Source organism: Dipodomys spectabilis, unplaced genomic scaffold, assembly GCF_019054845.1.
Source record: "Dipodomys spectabilis isolate Male_0828 unplaced genomic scaffold, ASM1905484v1 ptg000127l, whole genome shotgun sequence".
NCBI lineage: Eukaryota > Metazoa > Chordata > Mammalia > Rodentia > Heteromyidae > Dipodomys > Dipodomys spectabilis.
In genome coordinates, this window is record NW_024870804.1 from 1,958,233 (window position 1) to 1,983,399 (window position 25,167).

At 41.2% G+C, this 25,167-nt stretch overlaps 1 protein-coding gene across 1 annotated transcript in view; it reads right to left on the reverse strand.

Annotated features, from left to right (window-relative positions):
* The window catches only part of Dnah3 (dynein axonemal heavy chain 3), a 197,007-nt gene that overhangs the window by 147,720 nt on the left and 24,120 nt on the right, over positions 1 to 25,167 (reverse strand). The window contains exons 8-15 of the mRNA XM_042689859.1: positions 23,246 to 23,371; positions 21,195 to 21,390; positions 16,858 to 17,037; positions 12,772 to 12,908; positions 11,302 to 11,407; positions 10,964 to 11,142; positions 4,094 to 4,278; positions 2,679 to 2,802 (exon numbers count right to left, since the gene is read on the reverse strand). Coding sequence (XP_042545793.1) covers positions 2,679 to 2,802; positions 4,094 to 4,278; positions 10,964 to 11,142; positions 11,302 to 11,407; positions 12,772 to 12,908; positions 16,858 to 17,037; positions 21,195 to 21,390; positions 23,246 to 23,371 — 1,233 coding nt within the window. The remainder of the gene's footprint in view (positions 1 to 2,678; positions 2,803 to 4,093; positions 4,279 to 10,963; positions 11,143 to 11,301; positions 11,408 to 12,771; positions 12,909 to 16,857; positions 17,038 to 21,194; positions 21,391 to 23,245; positions 23,372 to 25,167) is intronic.

Below are 25,167 nucleotides of genomic sequence, written 5' to 3' on the forward strand. Positions count from 1 at the left end.
TAGCTATTGTACAGTCCATATGCGCTCAGCCCAGTTCATTCCATCCTTCAGCACTATGAGGTATGTGCTAATGCTATCCCATTTTGCAGATGAGACAAACTGAGATTCAAAAGGGTGACAAAACTTGCTTCCCTGACTAATAAAAACTCCTTTGAAGCCGGGCACAGGTGGCTCATGCCTGTAATCCTAGCTACTCAGGTGGCTGAGATTTGAGGATCGAGGTTCAAAGACAGGCAGGGCAGGAAAGCCCATGAAACTCTGATCTCCAATAAACCACCAGAAAACCGGAAGTGGCACTGTAGCTCAAGTGGTAGAGTGCTAGCCTTGAGCTGAAGAGCTGAGGGACAGTACTCAGGCCCAGAGTTCAAGCCCCATGACTGGCAAAACAAAACAAAACAAAACTCCTTTGACTTTCTGTTTAGGAAAAAGAGAAGCTATATGTGCATGAATGTGGTGGGGGCTATGAGGAAAGCCCTTGTGCTTTTTGCTCCATTATACTGCAGATCTAAAACTGCATTAAAGCATAGCCAGGAACTCACAGTCCAACCAAACAGGAAATGGGTTCTTGAAAGGTGGGGGTGAAGTCAAAGGGAAGTGGGGAGAGGAACGAAGGGAAGAAGGAGGGAGAGAATGCAGTCATAAAACTCAATGCATACCTTACAACATTAAGAAAATTATTATAGTTGGGCACTGGTAGCTCATGCCTATAATCTTAGCTACCCATGAGGCTGAAGATCTAAGGATCGCCATTCAAAGCCAGCCCAGGCAGGAAAATTTGTGACACTCATCTCCAACTAATCACCAAAAAACTGGAGGTTCAAGAAGGTAGAGTATAACCGGGGGCCGGGGGCTCATGCCTGTAATCCTAGCTACTCGGGAGGCTGAGATCTGAGGATCGAGGTTCAAAGCCAGCTCGGGCAGGAAAGGCCGTGAAACTCTTATCTCCAATAAACTACCAGAAAACTGGAAGTGGCACTGTAGCTCAAGTGGTAGAGCGCTAGGCCTTGGGCTGAAGAGCTGAGGGACAGTGCTCAGGCCCAGAGTTAAAAACCCATGACCGACAAAAAAACAAAAAACAAAACAAGAAGGTAGAACAGAAGTTGGGTACTTTTGGCTCACAATTGTAATCCTAGCTACTCAGGAGGCTGAGATCTGAGGATGGAGGTTCAAAGCCAGCCTGGGCAGTCCATAAGACTTATCTCCAATTAACCACCAGAAAACTGGAAGTGGAGCTTTGGTTCAAAGTGGTAGAGCACTAGCCTTGAGCAAAAAAGAGCTCAGGGACAGTACCCAGGCCCTGAGTTCAAGCTCCATGACGAAAAAGAAAGAAAGAAAAAAGAAAGAAAGAAAGAAAGAAAGAAAGAAAGAAAGAAAGAAAGAAAGAAAGAAAGAAAGAAAAGAAGGGAAAAAGGAAAGAAAGAATAAGAAAAGCATAGCCAGTTCATCAATCCATCCACAGGATAACCTCTGGGCTCTAGAGACAGCATCCACTTATAAGACTGTACTGTAGGAAAGAAAATACATACACTATTTGTTCATATCCCCTGGGAGGCAGATCAAGATACCAACAAAATGAGTTTACCTTTCAGCTCAAACTCTCATTCTATATACTGTAGAGAAGCCCTTTTTTCTTTTTTACTTTTTTTTTGTCCATCCTAGGGCTTAAACCCAGGAGCTGGGCACTGTCCCTGAGCTTTTACTTTGCTCAAGGCTAGCGCTCTACTACTTTGAGCCACAGTGCCACTTCTGGTTTTCTGGTGGTTAACTGGAGATAAGAAGGCTCATGGATTCTCCTGCCCAGGCTGGCTTTGAACTATGATCCTCAGATGTCAGTTTCCTGAGTAGTTAGGATTAAAAGGTATGAGCCACCAGTACCCAGCCAGAAGCCCTTTTATCTACCCTTTTCCTTTCTTATAAGTATTTGTAGGGATTTTGGTAGCTGAAGTTAGGCAGTGGGAGATAATGTAGTTGATAGAAATTTGCAATTCATAATGAAACTATTACAAGCTGAAATGGATGTGTGTGCGTGCGTGTGCGTGTGTGTGTGTGTGTGTGTGTGTGTGTGTGTGTGTGTGTACATTAATCATGCCATGGCACTTGGTCCCCTACATTCAACATTGTCAAATCCTTCAGTCTGTTTTTATTTACTATGTCACTGTATTGAACTCTTTATGTAGCAAACACATACATGTCTAGATTATAGTACAGAGTAAAAATCCTTAATATATGCCTGTCATCATGAGACGGATTGATTATAGACACATTATAGCTCTGAACAATACCAGCTGCAAAGCAGGACTATTGGCTCAGCCCCCTGCTATGTCTTTATTTCCCCTATCTTGATATGTCACAAATTTGTGATCTTCTATTATTATTATTGTGGAAGCTGTTATTACATGCCACTATTTTTGTCTTTTTCTATCTTCTTTGCCAAATTTCAGTAATTCAAGGCAGGAAGAAAGACATTGAGAAAAGGTCAATATAGTGAAGCAAGCTTTAAGAAGACATCCCTCAGTGGGAAACAAGGAATTTCTGCATCAACAACTATCTTTAGTCTTTGCCCACTCATTGCTCAGAGGATGGGGGTAGGGGTTCTAGTCAAGAATCTGCTGCATGGATTAAGAAGCCCTGTTTCCAAACAAACCCCAAACTCTCCTTTACCTTTTTTTTTCCTTTACCTTTTAATCAGGTCCATCTCTGCCTGATCCCTCTTAGCCATGAGCAGGCTTCGGCTGTTGTCAAAGATATCTTCAATCTGGTCTGGCCAGAGGAACAATGTGCTGTTCAATCTGATATCCTCTTCTGCAAAAGACACACAGTCTACTCCAGAACACTGGTCAATTTGCAGAAAATTAATTCAGTAGGACAAGAGGTCAACACAAGTGAGTGTAGGTGGCAGTGGATGGTTGGACCCCTTAGGGATGAATGGTAGCCAATGTTTATTGATCAGGGGCCAGCTAGCAGGGAGATAGCATCTATCATCCTCATTTTTACAAATGGGAGCAAAGTAGTTCAGCCAAGTGGTTATGGTTATACTGCCAGAAGAGAGCAGAGCAGAATCCCAAATCTAGGTCGAATTACCTTTAAAGTCTGTGTTTGAACCATTCTGTTTTACTGGCTTCTCAAACTAGGTCTAAGCAGAGCCAGAAACCTAGGTCAGACTTCCAGTTCCTCATCTGAATCTCAGTTTTCCTTTTGGTTGGTTTAATGAAAATAATAGTACCAATTTCCATTATAACTCTGGTCAATGATAATGCCCTGGGTTTCCTTGGGAATTTAAGAGTCAGACACCACAGTAAGGAAATCCAGCATGTATACACATAATCAAGGACCAAGGGAGTCAGTGGGTAGATGGTTAGGAAACCATTTTATACTCATTCTTATCTTTTCCTCCCTGTCAACCCATCCCTGCAGCCCGCCTTGTGAACACCAAGGAACTCACACATTATGACCACCAGTGAACTCACAATACTGTGAACACCAGGGAACTCACAAATATTTTCAGATGGAAACTGGCTTATGGAAAGCATATCAACTCTTTTCCTCAGAACCTGAAGCTTTAAGGTGGTCTTGACCTTTTATTTTTCCCTTTAAGATATTCAGAAGCATAAAAGAAAGTGTCCTGTCACCTTTCAAAAGGGACTATACAAAGCTTAGCAGTGAAACTGGGAAAGAGCTAGGAAAGGGATGACATTGTTGAAAATATATACTCATTACCTGACTTACATAACTGTAGCCCCTCTGTACATCACCTTTATAAGAACAATAAAAATAATTTTCAAAAAAATTTGCTTAAGATTAGAAGTGATTCTACCACTTTTCTATATTTGGATGTGACTTTTCTAGGTACAATAGACACAAGATGTCAAGACATGCATCTAAAAACTAGAGGCTAACTCTTGTCCAGTAAAATTCACTTCTTATGATTCAAATTTCTGTGGATGGATATAAATTGGTATTGCATATTAGGGGATCACTTGAAAGGCAATTCTTCTAATAGTGTAGAATTCTTCCTCTCTCTGATCCATTAGTCTTATAAATACAAATATAGAACATTTTTATATTATATATGCATGTATGGTATTAGACTTACGGGGCAAGTCTGCATAGTCCATCAAAAACTCTAGCCGATCACTTGCATCTCTCAGCTGTCTCCTGAGTTTGAACACAGTGACATCACTGGATTTCTTTAAGTATTCAATGAGAGATACTAGCTCTCCAGTGTTGGTAGGAATCTCGCTGACTTTGTCAGCAATAGTGCTGTACTGAGTACAAATGCTACAGAAAAGGAAATAGCCATCATTAACACAGTCACTATTATGATTATCATAATCTAAAATGACTTTCTTGTCTCATCTGACAAGTTTTTATTAGGTGACAAGTCCCATGTATATGCATTAAACTTAATTCAATTACACAAAGTAGTTCTATTATTATCTGCATTCGATAAGAAAGTAAGTCTGAGTAACTTTAAAGTAACATGGGGTGTGGTTGTCACAGCCACGATCTGAATTTTGGCTAATTGACTTTTCTAAACCTCAAAATTTTATAACGATCAATCAATCATGCCCTCAGATTTAGACCCAAACAACAAGAACAACAGGAGTACAACCACAAACAAAAACAATAAGAACACAACCACAAACCCTTCATCTTACATGCTAGAGAATCAAATAATTTGTAGTTGCACTGGCTTTGAATTTTGATCCTCAAATCTCAGCCTCCTAAGTACCTTGCATGAATCACCAGGATCTGGCTCAGAGTCACTACTTATAAAGACAGAAAGAAACTTTAGAACTCAGCCACAAAATTGAAGTCTGACCACCAACCTAGGATTTCTGCATGCTCAGAAATTCCTAAATTGAGCGTGTGGACCATATTTTCACTTATATTAAAGAGATTAAGGAAGAGTAACGTTGTGGTATCACAATAACTGCAAGTATATTCACAATATCTCAAAATATACTACAAGAGCCATAGTAATCAAATTCCATGCTATTTACATAAAACCAGACACACAGAGAATAGAATATCCAGAAATAAGCCCAAGTAGGAACATTCGTCTGACTCATGACACAGGTACCAAAAACATATATTGTAGCAAAGCCTCTTTAATAAGTGATGTTGGAACAACTGGATATCCACATTTAGAAGTCTGAGATTAGAGCCCTTCCCTCACTTTGCACAAAAAGTCAACTCAAAGTGAATCAAAAATCTCAATGGAAGCCCTGAAATTTTGAAACTGCTACAGAAGAACATAGGGGAAGATCTAGACTAGGCAATTGCTTTCTGACTAAAACTCGGGAAATAATAGCAACAATAGACAAATGACTGCATCAAATTAATAAAAACCTTTGTACACCAGAGGAAACAATCACCAGTGTAAAGAAACAGCTATAGAATGGAAGGAAAGTCCTGTCAGAAAGTAATTCAGCAGTAGATTAATATCCAGGGTATAAAGAACTCAATTAAATATTAAAAGAACAAATAGTCTAATAATAAATGGGCAAATGAGCAATTTTCAAATAAAGTAGTACAAATAGCCAATATTATTATTGTTATACAAATAGCCAATATTACTATTGTTCCCTAATAATCTTAGCTATAAGAAATACAAATCAAAACTACATTAATAGCTAGGCACCAATGGCTCAAGTCATGAGGCTACTCGTGAAGCTAAGATCTGGAGTTTTAAAGCCAATTTTGGCAGAAAAATCCTCCAGAGTCTATTTCTAAGTAATTAGAGGAAAGCCAAGTGAAAGTGGTAGGTTAGTTCAGCAAGCAAGCAAGCCAGTGAGAGAATGAGGCCTTGCATTCAAGTCCCAGTAATGCCAAAGAAGAAGGAGAAGAGGAAGGTGAAGGTGAAAGAAAAAGGAGAAGGGAGAGAAGGATGAGGAAAGAGAGAAAGAAAGAGAGAGAGAAAGAAAGAAAGAAAGAAAGAAAGAAAGAAAGGAAGGAAGGAAGGAAGGAAGAAAGAAAGAGACAGAAAGAAAGAAAAAGAAAGAGACAGACAGAAAGAAAGAAAGACAGAAAGAAAGACAGAAAGAAAGAAAGAAAGAAAGAAAGAAAGAAAGAAAGAAAGAAAGAAAGAAAGAAAGGAAGGAAGGAAGGAAGGAAGGAAGAAAGAAAGAAAGAAAGAGACAGAAAGAAAGAAAGAAAGACAGAAAGAAAGAAAGAAAGAAAGACAGGCAGACAGACAGAAAGAAAGAAAGAAAGAAAGAAAGGAAGAAAGAAAGAAAGACAGACAGACAGACAGAAAGAAAGAAAGAAAGGAAGGAAGGAAGGAAGGAAGCAAGCAAGCAAGCAAGCAAGCAAGCAAGCAAAGGAAGGAACACATTGAGATTATACCTCACCCCAGTAAAAATGTCTATCATGAGAAAACAAATAATAAAAACTGGTGAGAACAAGGAGGAAGAGGTGAAAACACTTTTAGTCATGCCCGTAGAAATGTAAACTCATCTAAGTGCTATGGAGATCAGTATGAAAATCCTCAAAAACTTAAAAGTAGAATTCTTTTTTTTGGGGGGGGGTCCAGTCGTGGGGCCTGAACTCTGGGCCTGGGCGCTGTCCCTCAGCTCTTCAGCTCAAGCTAGCGCTCTACCACTTGAACCACACTGCCACTTCTGGCTTTTTTCTTTTTGCTTATGTGGTGCTGAGGAATCGAACCAGGGCCTCAGGCATGCAAGGCAAGGGCTCTACCACTGAGCCACCTTCCCAGCCCAAAAGTAGAATTCTTATATGATCCAGCTAGGATATACTCAGAAGAATCAAAAGTCAGCTTGCTATAGAAATATGTGTATAGTCATGCTGATCATGGCACTATTCATAATACTCAAATTTATGGAATTAGTCTAGATGCCTATCAATAGATGTATGAAGAAAATGTAGTAGATATACTCAGTGGAGTTTTACTCTGCCATCAAAAAGAGTGAAGTCATACCAGGTGCTTTGGGCTCATGCCTGTAATCCTAACTACTCTGGACACTGAGATCTAAGGATCAAGGTTTGAAGTCAGCATGGATAGGAAAGTCTGAAACTCTTATCTTCAATTAACCAGCAAAAAGCTGGAAGTAGAGCTGTGGAATAAGTGGTAGAGAACTAGTTTTGCCTTGAGCAGTGTCCGGGCCCTGAGTTCAAGCCCCAGTCCTAGCACACACACAAATCCAACAACAAAAACAACAACAAAACAAGAGTGTAGTCATGTCATTTGCTAGAAAATCGATGGAATTAGACATCAGTGCACTAAGTGAAATAAACCAGTTCCAAAAAGACAATACCACATGTTTTTTTCCCCCGTGTCATCAAAGTAAAAGGGAGATTACTAAGGAGATGGGGAAGGGAAAAGCAGGGTAGAGGTAGAGAATAAGAAAGACAAATAGAGGAGGTGAATATGATGAAAGCACACTGCCTGCATGTGTGGAAATGTCATGATGAACCCCCCTACTATGCATCATCTAATAGGTGCCAGTTTTACAAAACAGACCAAAGGGGTTTTTTTGTTGTTGTTTTGCTTTTTTAAAAAATAAAAATGGATGCACAAGTACCTAGGCCCAGAGTTCAAGCCCTATGACTGACAAAAAAAAATGGATGCACAATGGTCTAGGAAGGTGGCTCAGTGAGAGAGTGCTTGCATGAGGCCCTAGGTTCGATTCCTCAGCACCATATAAGCAGAGAAAGCTGGAAGTGGTGCTGAGGCTTGAGTGGTAGAGCGCTAGCCTTGAGCTGAAGAGCTGGGGGACAGTACCCAGGCCCAGAGTTCAGGCACCACGACTAACATACACACACACATACACACTGCACTAACCAGGTAAAATACCACATTGCTTTGATTTGAAAGGCAGGCACAAATGGGCTGCTGTTTAAGAGGGAAAGATGGATGGCTCAAACTTTTGAAAGAAAGTATCCTAGTTGTGTAAATGCTCAAAACCTTTTATTGTCCTTTTTACTATAGACAAACTGAGGATCCAAGAGGTAGAGCCCAGGTTCACATAGTGGGTCAATAGGAGATTTGGGGCTCAAAATCAACTTTTCTGGCTCCAAATCTATAAAGCTTACTCTTTGACTCAGTGAGAAAGCTGAGTATGGTGGTAGAAAGTGTAGACTTTTAAGATTAAAATAAACTAGGTGGGCTCACATCTGTTATCCTCACTAGTAAGAGGCTGAGATCTGAAGATCTCGGTTTAAAGCCAGCTCAGGCAGGAAAGTCTCTGAGACTCTTATCTCCAATACTACTAAAAAAGCTGGAAGTGGAGCAGTGGCTGAAATGGTAGAGTGCTAGCCTTGAGCACAAAAGCTCAGGGACAGCATCCATGAGCTGAGTTCAAGCCCAAAGACCACCACCAAAACCAACATGAAATAAAGTAATAAAACTAGATGGGTGTGCCACTTAATAACACACCAGTCTCCTTTTCCTTATCAACACAATGAGGAGAATAAGGAACAACCTCTGAAGACTGGATTCTATCTATACTATGCAGAATGCTTGCATGGTAGTGTCCCTGATATTATCATTAATTTGCTGACAAGCCTCTCTCTCTCTCTCTCTCTCTCTCTCTCTGTGGTGTGTGTGTGTGTGTGTGTGTGTGTGTGTGTGTTTGTTAGCCAGCCTTTTGATTCTGTGGCAAGATACATGACACAACTACCATAAGGAAGAGCTTTATTTTTGATTCACAATTTAGAAGGTTTTGCTCCATGGTCAGCTGGATCCAATTGGGCCTGAGGTGAGGCAGACTATCAGAACAGTAGGACTAAGTAGTAGAGCAAGCTACTTACATAATGGTAGCCAGAAAGGAGAGAGCAAGACAGAAAGGAGTCAGGGAAAAGACACTCTTCAAAGGGATGTCCTTTGAAATGAGCAACTAGTGGCTCACCTCTGTGATTCTAGTTACTTGAGAGGTTGAAATCAGAGAGAATGACATTCCCTGCCAGCCCAGGCACACAACAAACCCCTTCTCAATCCATAGCTAGGCATGGTGGTGCATACTTGTCATCCTAGCTATATGAGAAGCTGAGATCCAGAGGATTTCAGTTCCAGGGAAAAAGGCTGCAAGACTCTGCAAGACTCCATGTCAGTGAAAGAAACATGCCTGTCATTCCAGCTATAAAAGCAAGCCTAAAATATGTGGAGCATGGTCTAGACACACAGATCTGTGGGACAAAAACTGAGACCTTATTTGGAGACATGGCTCCACAGTACAGTGTCTGGCCTAGAAAATGCAAGAGCCTGAGTTCAAACTACAGAATATGAAAAATACTTTTTAAAAAGTCACATCTCAGTAACCTACTGTCTCTAACTGTCTCTACTGTCTCTCTGATAATGCCAGTAATGCCATCAAACCATAAACCCATCAGTGGATTACTCCACTGTGTAGATTGGAATTCTCATGGCCTAATATCCTCTCAGTGACTGGGTCTGCTAGGTGGAAATCAACCTTCAACACACTGAGTCTTTTGTGGGGACACTTCATTATCCAAACCATAGCAGGGTTTTATAAACTTCGAAATACCTTATATATGTAGCATAGATTATATATATTTGAATCACTCACTATTAGCATAATATAAATGTAAACATACATAGTGGTCAGTATTTCTAAATTATCTCAGTCTATAAAGAACTCAGAGGATGAAAGATGGAACATGATTTAAACATGTTGTAACATTTAAACAGACATAGCAGCAGATAGTTCCTATCTCAAGCTGTCAACCTCTGTTTCCTCTTTTGGTAATAATATCCTAACCCTTCTTGGGGTTTCTCTCCTCTGTGGTTTGGTTAGGAATGCCATCTACACCATATCTGGGATCACCAACCAGATCTAAAGCCATTCTCTTCGGCCAGTGTTTGGTTCCATGTTGTACAAATAACCCAAGTTAGGACAGCATCATATGAGTCACAACTTTTTGTGTGGCTACTCAAAACAAAATAGGGGGGGGGGGGGCTTGAACTCAGGGCCTGGGCACTGTCCCTCTGCTCTTGGTTTTCTGGGTGGTTTACTGGAGGTAAGAGTGTCACGGACTTTCCTGCCCAGGACTTTGAACCATGATCCTCAGATCTCAGCCTCCTGTGTAGGCAAAAGCCACCAGCACCCAGCTTCAAAAAATTTTTTTAAGATTTTATTTTCCTCTTTTTAGATGGGAACCCAAGACCTGGAAAGGTGGAATCCTGGAATGGCTAGGAACCACAGACTTCAGAGAATCCATCAAAGGAACTCAGAGGAAAGCTGAGCAGAAAAAAAGGAAATGGTACACAACAGTAGTGTTGAGGCCTGAAGCTAGAACTCCTAAATTTTTCAACATTTAAGACCCAAGTCCCTCCCCTCCCCACTTATTTACTAAAGCAAATCTATTGCTTACAACCAAATCCAACTAATAAAGATACGATTATCAGTAAAATAAAGAGACAGTTATCATTTTAAATAGAACAGCACAGCCGGGTACCAGTGGTTCATGCCTGTTTATCCTAGCTACTCAGGGGGCTGAGATCTGAGGACCATGGTTCAAAGCCAGCTCATAAGAAGGACTTGTGATCTCAGACAACCTCAATGCCCAGAAAACAGTTTTCAGTCCTATAAAATTGTTTACAAGAAAGGAAAAACTAGCCGGGGTAAAAATCTGCAAGACTCTCTCTCATTGGAAACAAAAACAAAAACAAAAATCTGAGTGTGATGTGAGCCTAGCATCTCAGCTACAACAGGAAGCCTCAAATATGTGGGTCGTGGCTAGGCAGGATCTGAGGCAAAGAATTCAATAGGGTGCTCTCTATCTTCTTGCTTCAGTCCTAGGTAGTTTTCTCCTGACTTGATATCCCCCTTCCTTGAGTCTGAGCTCTCTGTTGCTCTCACTTTGGGCATAAAAACAACTTGAACTAGAAGCTCAGTTCAGCTTTTATGGGAAGACACAGGTTCTGGTCACTTTTGCATTCTCTGGTCAGTGTATGGTTGGTATTTGTATAGAACTATGATACCTGGTATTGGTCTCTCGGTTTACATCTACTTGGTGTTGAATCAGACGGTCTTTAAGATTTTGAGCTCGCTCACAGAGATCATAATTTAGGACCATGGCATCAAGGCAGAACATGGCCAAAGGCACAGTAATATGCATAGATGCAATTTCATTTCTCCGCTTTTTTATATCATTGATACTCTGTAGAAAAAAGCATAGTCACAGCTTGAGTTTCCTAGGAGCCTCAACCCATTTGTCCCCAGCCTTAACCTTGGCCAGTAGTGAGCAGTAGTGAAACCCTCTGACTTCATTGGATGGACTGAAGCACCAAGGTATGAAATGTCAAGCGTCATCTCCTACCGTCACAAAATCCTCAATTTCATGATTTTCTTTCAGGAATGCAGTGATGTTTTCTTCTGCTGTGTTGTCCAGTAAATCATCATACTTTTTATACGCATTTAAGTATCTTCCATATTCAAGAACAGAAAAGCAAATGCATAAATACAGGTCAACAAATCAGATAGGCCCAAGTAGCATTTGAAACAAATAATAGCTAGCTATCTATCTATTTATCTCTCTCTCTCTCTCTCTCTCTCTCTCTATCTATCTATCTATCTATCTATCTATCCATCCATCCATCCATCCATCCATCTATTGCTGGTACTGGAGCCTGGACTCACAACCTCATACATTTGCTTGGCTTTTCTCCAGTCAAGGCTGGCGCTCTACCACTTGAGCCATACCTCCACTTCTAACTTTTTGTTAATTAAGGATAAAGAATTTCACAGACTTTTCTGCCCAGCCTGGATTTGAACCTTGATCCTCAGATGTCAGCCTCCTGAGTAGCTAAGAATACAGGCATAACAGTTAACTCTCAAAGTTTCAGTTTGAAAGCAAGATTCCACAATCACCCTAAACTAGTGATTGCACATTCATGATTTGCTACCAAATGAATTGGATGTAACTTTCTCTTTTTTCATATTTCTAATGTGAAACTTCCATGTCATGGGGTAAGGATCTGTGCTTTGGGTGACAGGATATTTAAAAGCATCTCCAGCCAGGTGCCAGTTGCTCACATCTGCAATCCTAGCTATTCAGGAGGCTGAGATCTGAGGATCAGGATTCAAAGCCATCCTCCTATCTCTAATTAATCACCAAAAAAAGGGGGGGCAGGGAGGGGAGCTGGAATTAGAGCTGTGGCTCAAGCAGCAGAGCATTTAAAAAGAAAAAGCTCAAGGATAGTACCCAGGCCCTAAGTTCAAGCCCCAGGACCAGCACACACACACACACACACACACACACACATACACACACACACACACACACATCAATTAACTACCATAACAATTATCATAGAACAATAGGTACAAATTCTAGCTGTCCAGGAAAACTAAGACATCTAGCTGCCCTATTCTAAGATTTCTTGACTGTGTTCTATGACTTTGTGGCAAAAAATGGTCTATGTTGATATGAATATGCATAGGTTTCACAATAGAAATATGTGTTGCCCCAGACCTGGCAGGACAGATGAACTATATGACTTTTCTAAAATCCAGAAATGTCTAAATGCCAAAATTCATCTGGCCCCATAGCTTTCAGATAATCGAGACGGATCTGTAACTGAATTTGAATTCTGGCTCTCCTCGTTATCTGTGATATAACATTAGGAAGACTACAGTAAAATGGGGATAAATTCATACTCATGGAAGTATTGGTGATTCTTATTATGTATGTGTTTCAAAAGTGTGTGGGAAAACATGGAACACTTATCTGATGTTAGGTAGGGACCAATACCAAATGACTAATAAAATTACAACCGAAACAACTTACTTGTAGGGGCCAACTTGATTTTTCTTAAATACTTCAAAAGTTTGGTCCACGAAATCAGAAACAAGATTTTCTTTAGGATCAACAGTTCCAATGATGAGGTTATATCCTTTCAACTCCGGAAACAGGATGGATTCCACCTAAAGAGTAGACACATCACTTGCAGAAGTCAAGACATTTGCAAGTTGGGCACTGGTGGCTCATGCCTGCAATCCTAGCTATTCAGGAGATTGAGATATGAGCATCATAGTTGGAAGCCAGTCTGGGCAGAAAATTCCAGGAGCAGAAAAATCCATGAGATCTTTATCTCCAATTAACCAATAAAAAGCTAGAAGTGGATGGAGATATGGCTCAAGTGGTAGAGCACCAGTCTTGTGTGAAAAAAGCCAAGCAAGAATGCAAGACCCTGAGTTTAAGCCCCTGAGAAGCAAGGAGACTGGCTCTATGCTTCCCCTAGATAATTAACTTTTGATTTCCCCTGGTTGTTTCACAACTAATTTTCCTTACAACGCAGTATTTGGAGTGAGGTGAGGAGGGGGAGAGGAGAGTTGGGATGACATCCATAAGAGACAAAAAGGGAGACGGTACCAAAATGCAAAGGCAGGGGACTTATTTCCAGGGACATCAGGGGTGGAACCCCCTGCCCCTCTATGTCTATTTTCTCTCTCCTCTACCTCTGCACTCTCTCTCTCTCTCTCTCTCTCTCTCTCTCTCTCTCTCTCTCTCTCTCTCTCTCCTCTACCTATCAAATACTTTTCCCTGTATTATTGTTCTTTCAGTTACCTGATTCTTTCAAGTCTCATCTCCTTAGAGGACCCTCCTGGGATCCCAGTGGATGTTGACTGTTATTTTTTGTGTGGGTACTGGGGCTTACACTCAGGGCTTGGACACTGTTGCTTAGCTTTTTTGATCAAGGATAGCAGTCTACTACTTGAGCCAAAGCTCCACTTGCAGCTTTCTGGTGATTAATTAATGATAAGAGTCTCATGGGCTTTCTTGGCTTCAAGCTATAATCATCAGATCTCTACCTCTTAAGTACCTAGAGTTACAGGCATGAACCACTGATGTCCAGTTTGAGTTTCTCTGTTTAAAATTCACCTCCTGAAATTTTGCCTGCTTGTCACAAAAACAATAGGATGAAATGAATATATAATGAGCCACATTCTAGATATGCCAGGAAGGACTGATCTTATTTGACCATTTATTGTAGCCTCAGGGTTTGGTCAGAGTGGCTCCTAGTAAGTATTTAATAAATATGGTATGAGTAAATGAACATAGTGTGTTTCTCAACTCTTTACCACTCATATCCTCTCTAATGAAAGCTAATGAAGACATATATTCTAAATTTAACTCTGACACTAATGGACTATGTGCTCCCAGGTAAGTGACTTCGCTCAGAATGTCCATATTTCCATCTGTAAAAAGGAGAAAAGATGATACCTTCCTAGCCTGACAGAAAAATTCATGTTTTTTTTTCTGGCACCAGTGGCTCATCATGCCTATAGTCCTAACTACTAAGGAGGTTGAGACCTGAGGATCACAGTTTAAAGTCAGCCTCAGCAGAAAAGTCTGTGAGACTCATATCTCCAACTAACCACCAAAAAGCCAGAAGTGCAGTTAACTGGGGTTTGAACTTAGCTTGCTTACTCATGGCTGGTCCTCTACCAGTTAAGCCATGCCTCCAGGCCAGCTTTTTGCTGGTTAATTGGAGCTGCAGACTTATGGGCTTTTCTGCCTGGGCTGGCTTCAACCTGTAATCTTCTAGGTCTCAGCCTCCTGAGTAGCTAGGATATGGACATGAGTCACTGGACATCCAGCTTCATTCGCCTCTATTCATTTCAGTCGGGATCTTTGTTTTCTTTGGTTGTATTTTCCTTTAATAACCCTTTCTCATTAATATGCCACCCTTCTGCTCCTTGAGTGCTATTTATTTTCAAAAACTTTCTTACTTCCTTGCCCTCAACTTTTAAGACTTAGGTTTAATGACAGATTTGGCAAAACTGCTAGAAGATGAAGAAACTGGCCACCTGCTGATGTGTTTCCATATATTTCCTAGACATTCCATTAGAAGGACTGTAAGCTTTCACCATTCAGTTTAGTGATAAATCAGCCTGAAGAGCTCAGGGATGGAGCCCATGCCATGGGAATCAACACATACAGAACTCAAAGCCTGTGGCTTCTTCTCAAAGGCTAGTAAAGACTCATATAATTCCAGCTTTCAAACCTAGTATAATTTGTGACCTATGAGTATGTTCTCTTGGCATTAAAAACCCCTAAATCTAGTACCAGTCCCTGCTGGGCTGTTTGCAGTAGTAGCAGTCCTGAAGTTTGTTCTGATGGAAAATGACTTGAACTGAAATCACTCATCTTTTCCCCTGACAACCATATTTTAGAACCGTTCTTGCTTGCTGATCCCACTGATCACTTAATCTAATGCACCTGGTGGTCTTGGAAGAGAGTCTGGCAATAAAGCCATATCTGATGCTGACACCATTGGCAGACACAGATGCCGTTGAAACCCTGAAACTCCTCAGAGTCAGAAAAACATTGTTCACCCACTCTGCCTCCATCTCACCCCACTTCCATTTGCTTGCCTGACTTCACTCTTAATGCCTAATATTTAAACAGACCCTATTTTTAAGGGTGGTGTGTGATTTCCCCATCCGCTGGGCTGACGGAGACTTGGTTGCCCTTCCCAGGCTTTCCTAACAAATAAAGCCTGGTTGTCTATTGAGTTTTGCCCTTTCTGCTCTTTTTCTTTTCTTAGAGGCTCTCCAGCCTACAGCAGGCTTGCAAACACTGCCAATCAACAGTAGTGACAGAGTACTCAACAGACTACATACTTTATCTGTCCCCAGCCCTGCATTTATCCTTTCGAATTATAGGACCTTTCTCTTTCATTCTTAGGGATATGGGTCACAAAGAGCTGCCCATTTTTCCTCCACTTCTAACACATCCATTTACATGTTAACCCAATTTGATTGAGATCAAAACTCCACATGAGGAGTTCTCTGGGGAAGCTGGAGCATTTGGTTTCAGGTGGGGTTTTCACATAATTCTGATCTCTTGGAACTTTCTGATAATAGGATTTTACTATAAAGAGAAGAGATCTAAGAGCACCCTTATCATACATAATGATGTCAGGAGAGAGAGAAAGAGGAAGAGAGGGATGTAGGGAGGGAGAAAGGGATGAAGGAAGAGAGGAAAGGAGAGAGGAGGAGAAAAATAAAGGGAGAAAAAGAGAAAAAAACAAGACTACAAGATGTCAGAGGACCCTTCTCAAGTTAAACTGGATACTGGCCTTTGGCCTTATCAACTATCCAGAGGGAATTAACCCAGAATCCAGGCACTGGTGGCTCACACATTTAATCCTAACTACTTAGTAGACTGAGATTTGAGGATCATGGTTTGAAGCTGGGGCAGGAAAGTCCATGAGACTCATCTCCAATTAACCAGCAAAAAGCCAGAAGTAGAGTTGTGGGTCAAGAGGTAGAGCACCAATCTAGAACAAAAAGGCTAAGCAAGAGCATAACACTCTGAATTCAAGTTCTAGTACTACACACACACACACACACACACACACACTTAACCCAAGTTGAATATGCTTTGGGACACTGCTCCTCTAAAGTCACAAGTCTTAATTCCTTCGTTAGAAGCCCCATTCTGAGTAACATGGACAGTCCTTTCTTGGATTGTCTTTTTTAGTGCCAGTCATGGGATTGAACCACAAGGCCTGGGTGTTGTCCCTGAGCTTTTTTGCTCAAGGCTAGCACTCTTGAACCACAGCTCCACTTCCATCTTTTTGAAGGTTAATTGGAGATGAGTCTCACAGACTTTCCTGCCCAGGCTGGCTCTGAACTATGATCCTCAGATCTCAGCCTCCTGCATAGCTAGTATTATAGGCATGACTCATCAGCGCACATCTGGACATTTATTTATGATAGAATCGTTCTCAGATTGAGTGGGTATGTTCTGATTGTGTTCACTAAGTGAATCTCATATGGACTGTGTCCTATATAAACTAACATTTAAAAACACATTTATTCAATAAGTGAACAAAAATACAAAAGAATGAAGTAAATACCATACCTTGGGAATCCCATCAGAGTTCTTAATAATTTCCAAGAAAGAATTTCTTATTAATTGCCAGCAGTCATCAAAAGGTGGATTAAAGACAATACTGGGTTCCTGAACTTCAAGATTGATCATAATTAGCTGAGGGATAAAGAACTCCATCTCTTCATAGGGCTCCTTAAAATCATTTCCATTCTTAAAGAGATACAAAGCAGGACAAGTCTCACAAAATTGCGCCTTTCAAATTCAAAGGAGTGATTGTCATGCATTCATAATTCCATCTGAGCACTAAGAAAGGAAGTACATAGTACCATCCTACTGTTCATGTTGAAATATAGGCTGGATATAGTGAACCTCTTCCTATCCTTATACGTTTTTCCCTTTCCAAAGCTAGTACTCTACTACTTAAACCACAACTCCACTTTCATCTTTTTGATGGTTATTGGAGATAAGTCTCACAGACTTTCCTGCCTAGGCTGGCTCTGAACTATGATCCTCAGATCTCAGCCTCCTTTTTCTCTTTCACTTGTTTCTTATTTTTCTTGTTGCTTCCTGCAATCGAATTTCTAAGTCTTTCTATCTTTCAAACTTAGCCTAAAAGCTCCTCCTGACAAGCTTCCCTGTTCTTTACCGAGATAAAATCTCTTCTACTGCTGAACTTCCATATTTCTACTTCCCTTTCTACTTCCATATTTCTACTTCTCTGTTCTGTTCTACTTTACCTTTCTGTTTTAAAAGAATTTATAGCTGAGCACAAGTGGCTCATGCCTGTAATCCTAGTTACTCAGGAGATCTGAAGACTATGGTTTCAAAGCCAGCCTGGGCAGGAAAGTCAATGAAACTCTCAAATTAACCACCAGAAAACTGGAAGTGGTGCTGTGGCTCAAGTGGTAGAGTGCAAGTCTTGAGAGCTGAAGAGTGCGGGGACAGCACCCATGCTTGCAGTTCAAGTCCCATAACTGACCAAAAACAAAAGACAAAAGAGGAATAAAAATGCTCAACAAGAAATGTACTCATTACTTTACTAATGTAACTGTAACCCCTCTGTACAGCATCTTTACAATAAAATGAAATTTTAAAAAATATCGAAAAAAAGAATTTGTAAGTGCATCTTACCTTTGTTCTAAACTCAAGGGCAAAATCTAGGTCCCATCCAACTCAAAAGTGGAAAACAGTATTTATCACATAGTAAGCGTTCAATAAACATACACTGACTATATCCAAAAGAATGAATAGTTTGTCTCAAATTGCATTGTTGATTGGCATATAGTTTATTTCAGTACTTAAAATGTCAACTTTCCTATAACAAAGTGATGTGAACATATTTCCTCCTCTTTGCTTTTTGGCATTACTGGAGTTTGAACTCAGGTCCTTGCACTCGTTAGGCAGGTGTTCTACCACTTATATTCCAGTCTTTTTTGCTTTAGTTATTTTCAGATTAAGAGGTGTGTGTTGTTGCCCAGAGATAGTTTCAGATTATGATCCTCTTACCACAGCTTCCCATACAGCTGAGATTGAAATGAGGTTCTGTTAGCTTTTTTTGCCTGGGCTGGCCTTGAATCATGATCCTTCAGTGTCCGCTGCTTAAACAGTATGAGCCACTGTGTCTAGCTATGACATTTCTAATTCTCTACAAAAACTAGCCACATATAGTGTCTTTTACTGGACATCATTGGATCACGCCTATAATGCTAGCTACTCAGAAAGCTGCTGAGGATTGTCATTCAAAGCCAACCCAAGCAAGAAAGTCTGTGAGACTCTTATCTCCAGTGGCTCAAAGTGGTAAAGCACTAGCCTTGAACATAAAAGATCAGGGACAGTGCCCAGGCCCTGAGTTCAAGCCTTAAGGCTGGAGGACAAACAAAAACCCAAAAACAAAACTACCATGCCTAATGAAATTTCTATAGCGCAGATGACCAGACTGATGACAAGCGCAGATGACAAATAACTGATTTTAGAGATTTCTAATCTTTTCAAGGAAGAGTGAGGAACAGTAATTGAATATCTACTATGTCTCAAATATATCCAATTTCCTCTTTCAAAGAGACTAGTAAAACAATTACTAGTAAACATTTTTAGTAAAAAGTAAATGTATTTAGGGCTGGGAAGTTGGCTCAGTGGTAGAGCGCTTGCCTTGCATGCTCGAGGCCCTGGGTTCGATTCCTCAGCACCACATAAGCAAAAAGAAAAAAGCCGGAAGTGGCGCTGTGGCTCAAGTGGTAGAGTGCTAGCCTTGAGCTGAAGAGCTGAGGGACAGCGCCCAGGCCCAGAGTTCAGGTCCCACGACTGGACCCAAAAAAAAAAAAAAAAAAGTAAATGTATTTAATATATAGAGTGGTCCTCCTTGGAGTGCTAACACAGACGTCAAAATTGTCAGCACTGGGGGCTGGGATGTAGCTAGCAACTGCCACATTCTGGGTTTAATCATCAATACCAAAAAAGACAAAACAAAAAAATTTAAAAGTGATCAGTATTGGTTTTGTGTGTGTGTGTGTGTGTGTGTGTGTGTGTGTGTGTGTGTATTTTGTATCAGTACTGAGGCTTGAACTGAGGGCCTGGGCACTGTCCCTTTAGCTTTTTCATTCAGGTCCGGTACTCTACCACTTAAGTCATACTTCCGCTTCTGGCTTTTTATTAGTCAATTGGAATTTCCTGCCTAGGTTGGCTTCAAACTATGATCCTCAAATATCAGCCTCCTGAGTAGCTGGTGTTATTCTTGTGATCCACCCGTATCTAGCTGGTTTCTATAATTTTGAATTTAGGGTCAATTGGGAAAATACTTACCCCTTCGTCTTTTGTAACCAGGCAAGTTTTTGTTGTTGTTTGTTGTTGTTGAGGTTTGTACATTTGTTTGTTTTTGTCAGTGCTGGGGCTTGAATTCTAGGCCTGGGCTCTGTCCCTGAGTTTCTTTTTGACTCCAGGTTAGCACCCTACCACTTAAGTTACAGGGCTACTTGCAACTTTTTCTGAGTACTTTATTGGAGAAAAGAATCTCTCTGACTTCCTGCCCAGGTTGGTTTCAAACTGCAATCATCAGATCTCAGCCTACTGCGTAGCTATGATTTTTTTTTTTGACTATTCTTTAAAGTAAAACATACATACAGCAGAAAAGTCTAAAGATTCTTCCTTGGTCCTAGGGTATTTAAATCTAAAGAAAGCTACAATGATGTTTTGAAAACTAGGACTTCATGTTTGAAGTTTTTGTTTGTTTGTTTGTTTTTGTCAGTCGTGGGCCCTGAACTCTGGGCCTGGGTGCTGTCCCTCAGCTCTTCAACTCAAAGCTAGCACTCTACCACTTGAGTAACAGTGCCACTTCCGGCTTTTTTTGCTTATATGGTGCTCAGGAATTGAACCTAGGGCCTCATGCATGCAAGGCAAGCACTCTACCACTGAGCCACCTTCCCAGCCCCGTGTTTGAAGTTTTTATTTTTTATTTTATTTTATATTTGATAGTCATGAGGCTTGAATTTGGAACCTGGGTACTATTCCTGAGCTCTTTTGCTCAAGGCTAACAATCTACCACTTTGAGCCACAACACTGTTTCCAGTTTGTTGGTTAATCAGAGATAAGATGTTCATGGACTTTCCTGCCTGAGATGGCTTTGAACCAAGGTCCTCAGTTCTCAGCTTCCTGAGTAGCTAGGATTACAGGCATGAGTCACCAGTGCCTGGTGAAGTTTTTATCTTTATTTCACTGAAGCAAGTTATTAATGAGGTCAACCAAGCCCTTTCCTTTCAAAGATGGAAGAATAAAGTCACTGTCATCAATGAATACATAATCAATCCCGGAATATCAACCAAAGGGTTAATAACAAACTTTTCTCACTCCTTCCATTTTCCAGAGATGATGAAAATAAGTGACCTTCCTCCACATTGTAAGTGGTATTATATTTTATATAGTCTTTACATTCCCTTAACAACTTTACTACTACTCTGTGTGTGTGTGTGTGTGTGTGTGTGTATGCATGCGTGTGCCCACTTACCAGTCCTGGGGCTTGAACTCAGGGCATGGGCACTATCCCTGAGCTTCTTTTTATTTTTTGTTTTGCTCAAGGCTCTACCACTTGAACCACAGCTCTACTTCCATCTTTTTTTTGTAATTAATTAAAGAGTCTCACAGATGATTCTACCCTGGCTAGCTTCAAACCGCAATTCTCAGACATACACACACACACACACACACACACACACGCACACACACACATACATATACACCAGTAGTCTCATAATATTTGTTCAAATTCAGGGTTTTGTTTTCTGGCCTGGTTCACAGCTAAGGACATACATGATAGACTCCTAGTTCTAATTAGGATGTCTTCCTGTGAGAATGCTGAGTTCAGATCCCCTGCATACCTTATGTATCATGAAGAAGGAAACAAGGTCCTCAAGGGACTTAATGACCAACTCTCTGAGCTGGAGTGACATGAAGGACCCAACGGAAGCAAAATATTCCTCGATGTTTCGTGAGGAGTCATAGTCATTCTTAGGAGCAAAGTGAACCCAATTTTTTTTCTGTGAGATAAAAAGCTGGGCGCAAGTAGGGATCCAACTGTAAAAACAAATAAATCAGTGAATAAAAAGGAAAACATTTGTGTAAGCAGCTTTCTTAGGTCTGAGAAGCTCTCTCTGCCTCCTCCCTATTGTCTGTGGTGATACAGGAGGTTCATTGCCCACTTCTCAGCCTTGCAGATTCATCACCTATTCTTGCCAGAAAACAACAACAACAAAAAAAAAACCCTTCCTGCAAGAAATTTAGATTTGAATTGCAGGATTCATATGGACAGAACTTGAGGGTGAAGTTTAAAGTATAAAAGGCACAAGGAATTGGAAAGTTCCTTTGAATTTGTCTCTCTAACAGCTTCCAGGTCTCTGGTTTAGACTTTTGTAGAGGGAAAGAAAGAGGAGAAAAGAAAATAAGGAGAAAAAACTCCCACATGGTCTACAGCTGCTCAGAAGTTGGGAGTAGAACCAGCAACCGAAAAGTGTGAGTGTCCCATTGCTCCTTTCCTCCCATTTCTTCCCAGTGGGAACCACTGATCACTCCATCTTGACATATTGTACCAACCCCAGTTAATTAGAGAAATAATGAGTAGTCACGGTAGCAAAGGGAATAATGAAGATATTTAGTGAGCAACCTCTCTGCACCAGCTATGGCATACTTCTTTGATAATATTAATCTGTCAGTAGCTATTACTATGGCTTGTGGTGGTGAACCTGTTTGTTAACTTGATTGGATTGGGAGGTGCCTGGGAGAATAGTGATGCACACATTAGGGTGTGTCTGTCAGTGTGTATCCATTAGCCAAGCAGAGAAGACCCTCTGTAAATCAACAAAAGAAAAAACAGGAAGTATAGGCATTCCCTTTCTCACCCCCTCCTCCTTTCCCCCCTCCCCTTTCTTTCCTTCCTCCCTGCCTCCCTGGTTTCCCTCTCCACTCCCTCTCCCACCCTCTCCCCCCCCCCCCCTCCTTCCCTCTCCCTTCTCCTCCTCTCTCTCCTTCTCTCCCTTTCCCTCTCCCTCTCTCCTTCCCCCCCTCTCTCTCTGCCCCCCACTTTCCCCCATTCAGCCTGTCAAGATGTGAACTGTTACGCTCCACCACGCCCTGCCTACCATGATGGATTGAAACCTCTGAGCCAAAATAACAGTTTCCTCCTTGTTTTCTTGGGTATTTATCACAGCACAGGAAAGTGGGACTAATGCAATCACTATTTCATATAAGGTCATGGCTTTGAGATGATCCTGCATACACTTGCAAACGGAGAAGAACTGATTCAAGTATCTGAATATCCCCTAACCTGGAATCCTGGGGGGGAGAGGAGGGGTGCACACATGCTGGCCGTGGAGCCACACTTCCACTTCTAGCTTATTTGGGGATAATTAGAGCTCAGACTTTCTTGCCCAGGCTGGCTTCAAACTATGATCCTCAGATCTCAGCCTTCTGTGTAGCTAGGATTATAGGCAGAAGCCACTTGGGCCAGGCATGAGCCTGGAATCTTGAGGCTGTTTTTCCGGGCCTTCTAAATACAAGTCATTCGAAATACATTGTCCTGTAACCCATTCAGAAGGAGAAAAAAAAGTGACATTCAAACAAAGAAGAACAATGAGAGTTTCAAATAACAGAGGGAGCTGAGGACTGAAGGGCAGAGCAGTTGAATAGGAGGCTGCCAGGAAGTGCAGAGGGAAAGGGGTCAGTTGGAAGTCAATAAGCTTCGTATAATTCCCAGATGGCACACCTAGTTTTTATTGCAGAGAGTTCTGTGCCATTATTTTTTTTAATGGTATTGGGGCCTGAACTCAGGCACTTGCTTAGGCAGGTACTCTACTAGTTGAGCCAGGCCTCCAGCTCAAAGTTGTGTCTTTACCCTGCTTTGTCACAGCCTCATTCTCTGTAGTCAGATACTGACCTGTTGAGAAGAATCTGACGTGCCTCCATGCAGTGCTTCTGGATCACGTCCCAGTATTCTTTAGGCTGCAAAGGCAGTTTTCCTTCCAGTATCTCTGCTGTTCGAACAAATCTGAGGTCTTTAAAACTGCCAAAAGAAATGGAGAGATTTCCTAAAGTGAAAGGCTAGTAACAAATCTTGTATAATGCCAGGTGCCAATGGCTCAGGCCATTGGAGGAGGCTGAGATCTGAAGTCTATGTGTGTTCAGTACAGACACAATCTTTTTTGCATATGTTTTTATTTGGGATGAGGGGTATTCCTCTACATCCCAGGCTGGACTCAAACTCCTTTTCTTTTTTCTTTCTTTTTTTTTTTTTTGGAGGTCAGGACAATTTCCACTGAGGACTTTATGCTTGCTAGGCATACACACTACCATTTGAGCCACCCTTCCAGCCCATGGCTTAATTTTTTTCATCCTCCTACCTCTCTGGGATTATAGGCATGTGCATGATCAGACATAGTTTTTCTTTTTGTTTTGTTTTGTTTTTGGCCTACAGTAAGTTGGAAAGAAAGATGTGCAGTGTGTAAATATAAAGGGCAAACTATATTATAAAGTACTTTAGACAGGCGCCGATGGTTCACACCTGTAATCCTAGCTATTCAGGAGGCTGAGATCTGAGGATCAGGGTTCAAAGCCAACCTGGGCAGGAAAAGTCCATGAGACTCTTATCTCCAATAAACCACTAGAAAACCAGAAGTGCCGCTGTGGCTCAAGCAGTAAAGTGCTTGCCTGGAGCTGAAGAACGCAGGGACAGTGCCCAAGCACAGAGTTCAAGCCCCACAACCAACAACAACAACAAAAAAAAAAAACTTTATGCTATCCAGGCACTAGTGGCTCATGCCTGTAATCCTAGCTTCAGAAGACTAAGATCTAAGGATCACCTGCCCAGACAGGAAAGTCTATGAGACTTTTATCTCCAATTAATCACCAAAAATCCAGAAGTGGAGCTGTGACTCAAATAGTAGAGCACTAGCCTTGGGCAAAAGAGCTTATAGACAGTGCCAGGCCCTGTGTTCAAGCCCCAAAACCAACACACACACACACACACACACACAGATGGTTCAGAGGGATGGGTGAGAATATTGAAAGGAGTGATATTAATCAAGACATACTGTATTCATTCATAAACTGCTTTGTTGAATGGCAAGTCCTTTGTAAAACTACTTAAAGATAATAAAAGTATTTTTAAAATACTATTGACATTGCACAATGTCAAATTATGTGAGTAGGAAAATGGGGCTAGGGAAAGTAACAAATATCTCCTTCTACTTCTTTTTTCCTCCTATTAACCCACTCATGTTGTCAACCAGGAATGTGACTGTCTACTGCACAGAACAATTTCCATTCACATTGTATTCTATGTAGATGGTGTACCTGGCATTAGGAAACATGGTAGATCCTGTAGGAAGGAAGTGCTGCCTTCATGTTCATGGATCACTATTTGTTGTTTGTTTGTTTGTCTGCTTTTGTGCAGGTACTGGGACTTGAACTTTGGACCTAGGCACTGTCTCTTGGGTTCTTTGCTCAGGAGCTCAACCACTTGAACCAGTTTCACTTCTGGTTTTTTGGTAAATAGTGGTGGATTTGTCTGCCCTGATCTGGCTTCTAACCTCAATCATCAGATTTCAGTCTCCTTAGTAGCCAAGAAAACAGGTGTGAGCACCAGTGCCCAGTGTGAGTCACTTTTCTAATCCATGCTGATGCTTCTTTACTGGGTCCCAGGCAGCCTTTTTCAGTCACACTCTTCATAAAAGAGGTGGTGAAGCTCCCTGAAATTTCTGTAATAAGTCCAGGCAGAACTTCCACTGTCATCAACAGCTTTCAACAATAGTGAACACCCTCAGGCAGGCATTAAGGATATTCATCAAATGAATGGATTAA